Raw genomic sequence first — 11,684 nt, 5'->3', positions numbered from 1 at the left:
TACCTTATACTGTACAGTTATGCTTACTTTTTTGTTTTGTGTGCCTCTACTGTCTCCATGCTTTAATGTTCAAAAAGCTCTTTATTTTTCTCATACTGCCTGTGCTGCAGCACCTCTTTTCACCCTCCGTCTGAAACCAGAGCCCAGTCTAATCTGATTGGTTAGCTGGCTGGCTCTGTTGTGCCGCTTAGAGATGTCGCGCCCCTGAGCCTATCACTCACAATAAGTTGGAGCACTTGCCAATAGAAGCGCAAAGTTTACGTAAAGATGTCAAAGTCAACTTTATTGTCAATCTTTCAGTTTGTGTGTACAGACAGAGAGATCTAAATACCCATTCCCACAATCCTGAATACAAAAACAACAAAAATATATAAATATATTTTTCTGTGTTTTTCTCCCACAGTACCCGCATGCAGACCCTCCAGGTGGACTCGGTGCAGCGCTGGATGGAGGATCTGCGCCACATGACGGAGGTGGAGTGCATGTGCGTCCTGCAGGCCAAGCCCATCGGGGTGGAGGAGGACGCCCAGCAGGGGGAGCTGATCGTGGCCTCGGGGGTCGGGGGAGGCGACCAAGTGGCGAGGAACAACCTGCAGACGCTGCTGCGCCGGGCGCTGGTGGTCAGCACGGAGCTGGGGAAGATGTTCCAGCGGCTAGAGAAGGGTCGCTGGCAGAGGGTCCACAGCACGGCGGTCAGGGCCAACTGCCACGTGCGCTCGCTGGTGCACGAGTACAGCGCCGCCCGAAACACACCGCCTGAGATGCAGAAGGTGAGTGATGACAGGGAAGAAGTCAAATAAGAAAAAGTGTATTTAATTACACCAATATCACAAAACATGATGCCTCAGATTAACAAACACGAATGACAGTGCTATAAAATAATAAATGGACACGATAAAAAGACAGAAAGACAATAAAAACAACACAAATCAAAACAGTTGTTGGTCCTCAAAAATAATCAATGTTCCAAAATAAGACAAAGTGGTGAAAGTGCTGACAGGGAAGAAGTCAAATCAAAGTTTATTTATATGGCCCAATATCCCAAAACACGATTGACTCAGTGGGCTTTATAGATTAACAAACATGAATGACAGTGCTAAAAGTTAAATAAAATCACAAGAATATTATTAAAAGGATAAGAAAGAGTGAACAAATAAATAAAAATACAACAGAAAGAAAATAAAAATACCACAAATAAAAGCAGTTTTGGGTCCTCAAGGCTTTAAAATAATCAATGTTTCAAAATAAGACAAAGGCGAAGATATGCAGTGAAGTCTTCAGATCAGGCACTGAGACTTCCTGACACATCAATTAAGATTTAATTAGGACTTTTTCATGCTGTTACATTAAAACGTCTAACTTTAGAGTTCGATCCATTCATACTCTGCTTTGGCTTATCATCACACTAAGAATAGAAAATCAATTGGTCACTGCTAAATACAGTTTTAAGTCTACACACACTCTCAATCCTAGGTTTGATTGAGAGTGTATATTAGGTTCCTGAACGTTTTTGGACTTATCTAGCTATGTCAATGATCAGAATGTCGAAAGTTTTATTTGAAAGATAACAAATGTTGATGCTAACGGCCCGTCCACACAGCGGCGTGCGTTGACGCTTGCCGGCGGGCGTGTCTGACACTCGACCAACGACCAATCACATGAATCTCCCGCCCCTGACACACAAGCAGCGGTTTGATTGGCTAGAGCTTGTACTGGCATATTATTCGATTGGCTGACGCTTCTGCCGAGGCGTCAAAAGTTGAACATTGCTCAACTTTTGAAGCGAGCAACGCCAGCAATGCTCCGCGTCGCTTCCCACAATGCAGTTCGGCTAAAAGTGACGTCACCCCATTCAAAGTGAATGGGCAGAAGCGTTGGAAGCTTCAACGCACGCCGCTGTGTGGACGGGCCGTAATGCATTTGATCACAGTTGTATGTGTTTGTTCTCTTCCTTTTGGGGTAGTATGAGAAATCTCTGCTGGACAAGTGTATGGAGCTGACCAATATCACGGAGAGGTAAGACTTTTAACAGCAAAAATACTTTTCTTTTTAATACTATTGCCGGGAAAAGAAGACGTTTATGTGGAAAAATGTCCAAAACGTCCCTCCCCCTCAGGTGCCTTCACACCGATGATGAGTTCTTCCTGAAGTCGATGAGGGAGGCGATCCACGAGATCCTCACCGACGTCAGCGACTCCTTCAGCAACATGATCGACATGGCTTTAGCCAACGAGATCCGGGTATGTGACGTAATTATAAATATTGACCCAATATATGTATTCTGTATCGACATTGAGCCCCTCCACATGTGCTCCAGAAAGTGTTCAAATATAATTCCTAAGTACAGATTTCCCATCATTCGGTGGGAATAATGTTGAATAAGAACCATGTGTATAACAATGTAATTCAAGTCCTTTTTAAGTCCTTCAACTGTTACACATTTCTGTATACTGCACCATGGGAAACAACAGTTTATCTTTATCCTCTTCACCATCGAAACATTTGTCCTAAAGCCATTTGAAAGATTCCTGGATGACAGAGAAATCCCACAGCAGTGTCTGAAACAGCTTCTGACAATATGATTTGCAATACTAGGTTTATTAAAGGTCCCCTATTATAATGTTTTTCATTCATATATTACAGGGTCTCAGATATATACAGAACATGTCTCTGAAGTGTTTGGCTCCAAACACCAAACAGATCATTGCAGCATTACCCATAATCCCCTCTGTTTCAGCCCTGTTTCAAAAGTGCTGATTCTGTCTGTTACTTTAGATGAAAATAAGGAGCCCCTCCCCACGCCCCTCTGAGAGAGATTTGGTTAAAAAGAACACCACAGCCGCGTTCACACCGCAGTACTTTTCCCACTTTACTTCCGATATAGTTCTGAAATGTCGCGTTCACACCAAAAAAATCCGGAACTAAAATGAGTTCATGAGAACCTTTTTACCCCCTTTTCTGTCCCTGCTAGAGAGCAGGGACTTTTGTGGGAGAAAAAGGTTCCTATGTCTGATTGGCTGGGCGGATTGCAAACTACGCCCCGTAAAACTCCAAAAACGTTTTGTGAAGCCGACATTTTATTATCCTCGCATTAGCATTATTAGCATTAGCATTAGCCCAGCGCAGAAACGCAGAGAGACTAACTTATGGCAACACAAAATAAAACATGGGAGCGGTGGAGATGAGGAGGTGTCGGCGTTCTGACGATTTACTCGGAAGGCTTCAGCTGAAGCCTTCCCCAACTCCATGGACTTCCGGCGGAGACTTCGGGTGGCAGTACACGCCGTGAAATTGTTTGCGGCCTGCCAGTAAACCCAAAGCAGAAGAAGAAGAATTGACGTCAGCGGCTTCATTTGCCTAATCCTCCCTCAGGGAACTTATTCTGGTGTGAACGCGATCTGTACTTAGTTCATGAGAACTAAAGAGTTCTGATGGACTAAGTTCTCATGAACCTTTGTGGGAAAAGTACTGCGGTGTGAATGCGCTAAATGGTGCTCGAAGAGGAGATTCAGGTGATAAGGTGGGGGGTTGCTGATTGGCTAATGGTCACACAAGCCAACAAATCGTTATGACATCATAAAGTGGCCAAAATCTGATCAGCTCATTTTCAGACAGGTTTTTATGTAAATGGATCAGGACAAAAAGAGAGAGAATCTTTATTCCTGAAACTTTCAGAGTCTCTTTCCACAGAGGGGACACATGTTGATGTAGAAGAGACATGGAGAAGAGGGGACACATGTTGATGTAGAAGAGACATGAAGAAGAGGGGACACATGTTGATGTAGAAGAGACATGAAGAAGAGGGGACACATGTTGCTGTAGAAGAGACATGAAGAAGAGGGGACAAATGTTGATGTAGAAGAGACATGGAAAAGTGGATTTTACACAATAAGTGACCTTTAATAAAGAAAATGACACACTGTTTGATGTTCCTCCAGCTCCTGATCAAACAGATCGACTCCTCGGACAGCGTGCACACCATCGGCAGCGCCATCAGCAACCTGCTGTCGCTCACACAGGACGGCCCGCAGCTCTGCAGCATCATCGCCAAGGTACTGATTGACAGGATGAAATGTTTCCGTCTGCGATGAACCACTGACGCATTTCATCATGCAAAAAAACCCTGTGAGGTCGGAGATCCTGACGTCAGAGACAAGTCAGCGGCATGATGGATTATATTCTTAGATTTGAGATTTTTCACACTAGCCTTCCTCCTTGTCTTTGGCAGAAGCAGCTTCCTTTGATATCACTTCTCCACCCCTGTAGACACACCCCTCTTATGATCAGCTTCACCTTTTGCTAAAGTTCAGACCTGCAGCTATCTCTTTGAACACGCCTCTAAAAAGCTATTTCACTCTGAGATAAGACGAGGTAGACCAGACAGCAAGTCTCAATTGGCCATTAGTTAACCGACTGCTTCCAGGATACTCTTGATAAGGCTCTTCCTGATGGGCCACACACACAGGGGATAACACACACACTCACACACACACACACACACACACACACACACACACACACACCTGTTTTGCTGCCAGATATTCAGATCAATACTGCCAGCTCCCATTAGGAGTGAGCATTGGTCACGAATGCAGGTTGCTCAGTCTTTACCCTTTAATCCGCTCCGCCTTTCTTACCTCCCTTTATATCCCTCATTCTCCTTCTTTTTTTTTTACTCTTGTAGATTGGCGCAGGAATGACTCTTAAAACCTGGTTATGAGTTAGCATTTCTACCACTTCCAGTTTCCTCGTCTCAAAGTCAATGATGTTCTTGAATTCGTTTTTAGTTAGAAGCCTGAAATAAGGTCTATGGTTAACATAAGCTTAAGAGATATTGATGTTTGTTCTACGACATCAAATACATCAGTAAATACCCCACTTGTGAATGTACTGTATGAAGCTTCTATGTCTTTAAAAACGATGGTTGCCAACAAACAACTAAATGAGACTATTAAATGTCATCTTCCCGAATGTTAGCCGCCTTTAGCTTAGCGGTGTTGACATGAAGTCAATCGACCACAAAGTAGTTTGTAGCGTTAAGATGTCACGTTAACTTTTACTTCTTGTAATTCCATTTATGCTTCAAAAATCTCAAAGTGGTGTTATTATGTGTAGAGGATCATGCTCCATAATGTAAATATCAGTGGCGAACCGTGTCAATCACAACTGGACCTTCTGTAGACACACACACACAGTCCAAGTGAACGCTCTCATTCAGTGCAACGGCCAGGGCATTCGATCAAGGATGTAGAATACCTTGGTTGAAGGATATTCTACCCAGAGACCCAGAACAAGATCTGATTGGTTGCTTTCTTTTCTAACACAAAACCACTGAAATGCGTAGAGCATGGTCCGAGAAGGACAAACAAATCAACGTAACACTGTAATATTACAGATCAACAACACAGATACGATTCTCATTTATTCATTTTATATACATTTATTACATTTTATTTATATAATTAAATCGATTTTTTTGTTTGTTTTATCTGAGTGTTCCAGGGTATTCTCTGAATACCTTGAAGGCCCTGACGGTTCACCACTGGTAAATATCCCATTGGCTTTCTGTAGAGGAAGCCATTGCAATGCTAACTTCAAGGTTAGCCATAAAAAAAACGACGTTCAACAACAAAAATAAAAGCTGTTTTTCTTTACTTCAGTCTTTAGTCGAGGTCCGATTGTTTCATAAATAACTGCACATTTTAGGTCTGCAACTGTTATCATGGTGTGTATTGCACATGTACCTCGCTAAATTGAAAAGCTTAAAAAACAGAGTGAGCCCTCAGAGAGGCGTCGGCAGCACCTGCCAATGACTGCTAATGAATACCCAAAACAAAACATCCTCCACCTGCGTCTGAATTAATGAACTAGCACCAGTCAGTCTGTCACACACACTCACAAACACACAGAAGTGTGTATCCTCTGGTTCATATCCAAGCTCTTCACTAATTATTATTTTCCACAGCCTGCTAACTTTACTCATGCATTTGTTTAAAAACTTGCGATGAGGCGTTACATGTTTGGCTCCTGATATTTCTTGTCATTCTTCTCTTGATAGCCAGTGTTTAGAGAGTGATGAGCTGAAGAAGGGCGGTACACACATGTGTGGAAGTGAAGCATGAGAAATAAAGATGAATAACAGTGTTGTGATGGAACCAGATGAGAACAGTGTAATGGATACCAGACAGTTTGAGGCGGTGGCAGCTTCTGAGAAAATCTGAGTATTGTGTTATAATTAAATTGATATTTAACGGCAGGTCCTAATTGTTGCTAACACTTCAACACATAAGGGTCGTTGTCTTCGACTGGGTTTTGTAGAAGATTTAAAGAGGCCATATTCTGCTTTTTGTGGTTTTCCGTTTCCTGTAGTGTGTTATAGGTTTCTGTGCATGTATGTTCTGCAAAGGGTAAAATCCCTGTTCCCACCAAGGTGCTTTTATTGGTTAGTGCTTCAACACACCGTAAGCCAGCTAACCAATCAGAGCAGACTGGGCTCTGGTTTCAGACAGAGGGTGAAAAGAGGTGCTGCAGCACAGGCAGTATGAGAAAAATGAAGAGCTTTTTGAAGAGACACAAAATACATATATGAAGCTGAAAATTTGAATAATATGTCCTCTTTAAAAATGACTCAAACTTTAACTAAATAAGTGTTTATTGAACTAAAGATTTCAATACTTAAAGCTGTATAATTGACTATTTTGGTTGCTGTAATCATAGTATTTGAATAATATTACCTTTTATATTTAATGACAAAGAAGCAGTTGCCTTCTATTGCAATATTTCTGGCTATGTAAATCAAATATTCACTTTCTTCGAGGGAACAAAGTAGGTGCGTGAGATCTGCCGTCTCATTCATAGGAACAAATACAAGTATTGTATTCTTCATAATGTATGTGTGGTTTATATTATTGCAGGATCCATAAAGCACTTTTCTGTAGTTCTCAGTTTCTCTCACTCTGACTAATCCCAAATGTTGTGACTGAATGAAATGCATCTGGTTTAACAAGCAGGACAGAACAAGCCGTTCAAACACCGTCCTTTATTTGATGACCCAGTCATAATGACAAAGCAGACAAAATATAAAAAAAGCTTTTAAAGTTTGCTCCTAATTCACCAGAACATCTTTTTATATCACAGAGATAATCATTATACAAACAATGATTTACATTTTCAGGTAGATTTTCATTTTCACCTGATCAATATGTTGAGGAACAACAAAGCGTGAGAGCGTATACTAAAAAGGAAAAATGTAAATGATTAGACGGTGTTTAATACCGAGCTGTGTGCCATCCCATAAATCTAACAGCAGCTGGGATATTACAGAGCGACCGTGTCACGGTGTGGAGGGGAGTTTGCTGTCTCAGAGTTTACACACCGTCATGACAGATACTGATTTAAAAGTGTGTGTGTGTGTGTGTCCTTGCTCTGAAAGTTGTATACGCAGGTTGTGAGAGCATGATGTGGCGATAACTCAGGCCTGGGTGAGAAGCAGTGTGTCGTCAAAACTACGTAGATGGAGAGCAGCGATGCATCATTTAGTGATTTCTTTCCGGAAATGCAACATGGACATGATCGGTGGAATATCTAAATGAGGTATTGTGGTGCTACAAACAAGTCCTGGTCTTCTAATGTTATTATTCAGACTTAATAATCCTCTTAAAAATCACACAATATATGATACAATGATATATTGATGACTAATGTTTTAAAGATTAAATATTATGCTTAGTTTCAGGTTCATATTTGTATTTTTCGCATCTACTGAGACATGTCTCCATTCTTTGAATGTTCTCATACTGCCTGTGCTGCAGCAGCTCTTTTCACCCTCTGTCTTAAATGAGACCGCACAAGGCAAGTGTTATTCTTATTCTAACAAGCATTATGATTTTTGCTTTGTCCACCAACCTTTTGTCAAACACAACGAGGTGGTGGTGGTGGCGAAGTCGATAGGGACTTGGCTTGGCAACTGGAAGGTCACCAGTTCAAGTCCCGGCAAGAACAAGTGCTACCGAGGTGTCCCTGAGCAAGGCACCGTTCCCCACACTGCTCCCCGGGCGCCGTTCAAAATGGCAGCACACTGCTCCTAACTCTAGGATGGGTCAAATGCAGAGAAACAAATTCCCCACGAGGGATTAATAAAAGTCCATCTTATCTTATCTTAGGTCCTTGAAAAACTAAAAGGTTTACTTACTACTTTTTTTGTTTAAAAATCAAGAAGTAAACTACCTCAAGAACCTGCAGACGCCTTGTGAGATCAGTTCAGATTATTATGAGATGGAAAGAAATGACACGCTGTCTCGGCCTTCACATGCAAACAAACGGATGGAGATGATGATGATGTTAGTGCAGCAAGTACCGAAATGCACGGGTGTGAGGATAAATGCGTTTTTTGGCTTCATTGAAGGAATGAGAATGAAGTCAGTGGAAACTAAAAGTTGTTTAAGTGGGAAGAGCCCAGCGATCTGTGAGGAGGAACCGCAGCAGAAAGTCTGTGAAGATGAAACAAGCAGAGAGGCAGTTTAAATACAAACTGATGAATAAAACTGTGTGGTAATCAGACTGGACGTCAAATGTATCCTCTGATCCACTTCGGTTTAAGTGTGGATAAAGTAAGGTAGCTTAATGCTAAAAAAGTAGTCTTGAAGCAAAAGTATTCTACAATCCGTCTCATTTACTACTGCGTTATTTCACATGCAAACAACCCTTATCCTGCACAAGTACAAGTATCGCTTACATTCCATAAAACATGCTACTGTAACTACACAATGCACTTACCACAAAAAACACGTAAGGAAACACCATTATTATTTAACGATTCGATTTTTATATTTGCATAGTTTCATGTTCCTCCTAATGGAAAGGTTTTGGGTCATTATTGCACATTTTCACTTGTTAGCCACCGTACATTATGATCAACTGTTTATTTAAATGCAGTTTGATGGGTGTGACTTGATCTCTTGTTAGGCAGCGTTGGAAATCTTTGATACCTGGGAGTAGCAGGCTTTAAAACTAATATAAACGTTGCATTCAAAGACACCAAACGTGGCGCTGTCACCAAATAACTATAGATTCTCCACAGACTCACTGAACAGTATTTACCTCAATCTAAACCAACACCTGCGTCACAGAATAACAACAGGATCAACAACCTCTCTGGAGTTTCAAAAGGTTTAATGAAAGCAGTCGCTGTTCGCAGTTCTTCCAGGTAAAGCTGCGTAGGCGGCTCACAGCAGGATGATTAGTCTCTGAGCGCCCCGACACCATGGCCCGCAGCATATGAGACATGCCGGCCCTGTATAATGGCCTTATTAGGATAATGGAGGTAGTTACAGGCTTCGTCTTCCTCCTGGTAATTCTATCTATCTGCACGCTCAATACAATGCAATACCTGCAAGTGTTTTTCCGTCCGAGGGGTGCTTCAGCGTAGACATGGAGCTATTTCTGTTTGTTTACACCATAATCCAGGAGAAAATGCTCAGCTATTATAGGCATCTTTTTTCAGCTTTTCCATTTATGAAATATGTATATCTTGGTGGTTTTTACCTGACATGATAAATTGTGCGAGGCATTTCATAGATTCTGTGTTTGGCAGCCTCGCTGAGTAAAGCCGGCCAAATCCATGGGTCATGTCGGGTCCCCTGGACTCTTTAAACCGGCTGCTGATGTTGGCTTACATCTGAGGACCTGCTGCCCAGCAAGGAGCAATTTGATATAATTTCAAACAATCAAGCGTGCTTCAAGACGAGAGCTGAGTGTGACTTACAGTGTATCATTTGATGTTATGATGCCTAATGGAAGGCCTGTGGAAGCTGCTGAAAGAGTATCAGTGTTGGGATGTAATAAAGTATATTTACTCAAAAATTGTACTTAAATATCATTTTGAGATTCTTGAGTATTTCTTTATTTAAGTATTTCCATTTTATGTTACCTTAAACTTTTACTGCATCACATTTCGGAAGACAATATTGCACTTTTTACTCCTCTGCATTTATCTCTCAGCTTTAGTTACTTTTATTAGCTATAACAAATGTAGGTCAACTAAACAAGTAGATATTAGTATCCTCATAGGTTTACGATATCCAGCAGCAGTATACAACATAGTTACAATTGGCTCCAAATGTACCTGTGGTGATGAACACATGAATGCATCAATAATCATAATCCAAGAATTTTTTATATTTCATATTTACGCTTAACAAGTACTTTTGCAGATTTTTTAAAAACACCTTCAATTTCAGGGGGGGCGCGGGGCCCCGTTGGCGATGTGCAGCGCCCCTCCAAGACAATGGTAGGGGAAACACTGGATGTGATATGAATGATAATGGGACACATCGAAGTCTGCACTCACTTACTTTGATCCGGTTACTTATGTTGAGGCAGATATTTAAGAAAGCTTTCTTAACGCTAATGTTATAATAGTCAGATTGCTCTGAACATGGGAGGTGATATTCTATTAATGTTCACGTTCACACAGTCGGTGATTTTTGCCGGCAGTCTTTCCTGCAACGGCAGCTTTTCTGTATTTCCTTTCTCCTGTAATATGACTTGATCGCTTTAAACTCCGCACACTGAGCTCTGATTGGTCAGCAGGCAGTGCTTTCACTGAGTTGAGCTCTTAGCCTGCAACCTAACCTGCTCCGGGGCAGGTTAGCCGCACAGCATAAGTTACCATGGAGATCTAGCCTGCTAAAAAGAGAACCAGCTTCGTAGGACCGGAAACCCCGAGTTTTCCCTGAAGTTAGCCCGCTAAGCGAAAATCCGGCTTCGTAGTACAGGCCTCTGCTGTACTGAAGACTTTGTTATTGTTGTGGGACCTGAGCGTATCGTATCTAGCGTCAGTGCAGTTTTATGAAGCACTGTGGACCTATTCTAATGCAGAAACATTTATTTAATAACTCTTTCTTCCCCCACAGGAAGGAGCCGTGGTGTCCCTGTTTAAGATCTGCAGGCAGGACCGCTTCAGAGATCTGTACGCTCACGCTCTGAGGACGGTGGCCTCCATCTGCTGCGTGGAGGAGGGCATCAACCAGCTGGACAAGGTATCACCTCTCATGAAGAATGAATGACAAGATTGATTTACATAATGCAAATCACTTATTGTGTAGCCAGAAAATCAATTAAAATGGAGAGAAACATGGCAACAAGTATGGAAGCCCTGACGGTCAAGTGAGACAAAAAGTAATAATCTGGTGATCCATTTTCTAAATCTGACCTAAAAAGTTTGCAACAACAGGTCGTAAAACAAGTTTCCTGTGATAATCTTTCTAAGTTTCTTAATTATGTTTTCAGTGAAACAGGAGGGGTAATAAGGTTTTGCAAATACAATTTATTTTCTGTAAACCCACGATACATATATTGTTTGCTAGCACGATATGTATCATTACACACTTTTTGTTATTTTAGCTAGAAATGTAGTTTAATCCTATATTTATGTAATATGGTAAAAGTACAGTGAGGGCCGGTTTTTGGCATATGCGGTCGCCTAGGGCGCCAGATCTGGGGGGGGGGGGGGGGGGGGGGGGGGGGCTGCGCTGGTAGCTCTGGGAGGGAAACAAACATTTTGGACCGTTGGTGCTCATCCTAATTTTCAGTCTTGATGTAACAACATTCATAATTAAGTAAATGTAACACCCTTTTCACCCCGGTTTTCATTTGCCCTGTACGATGGGCGCTGTAAGTGGGGG

At 41.8% G+C, this 11,684-nt stretch overlaps 1 protein-coding gene across 1 annotated transcript; it reads left to right on the top strand.

Moving 5' to 3' along the window:
* Positions 1–403: 403 nt before the first annotated feature.
* LOC117552838 (protein inscuteable homolog) lies at positions 404–11,039 on the top strand (the record flags this gene model as incomplete). Its single annotated transcript, XM_034226503.1, has 5 exons — positions 404–770; positions 1,964–2,016; positions 2,117–2,240; positions 3,939–4,052; positions 10,914–11,039. Coding segments are annotated over 5 exons (784 nt in total), but the record flags the coding sequence as incomplete, so codon positions are not given.
* Positions 11,040–11,684: the final 645 nt, after the last annotated feature.

Source organism: Gymnodraco acuticeps, unplaced genomic scaffold (genome assembly GCF_902827175.1).
Source record: "Gymnodraco acuticeps unplaced genomic scaffold, fGymAcu1.1, whole genome shotgun sequence".
NCBI classification, from domain to species: Eukaryota; Metazoa; Chordata; class Actinopteri; order Perciformes; family Bathydraconidae; genus Gymnodraco; species Gymnodraco acuticeps.
The sequence above is the reverse complement of the archived record's forward strand: the minus strand, read 5'-3'. Positions and strand labels throughout refer to the sequence as shown.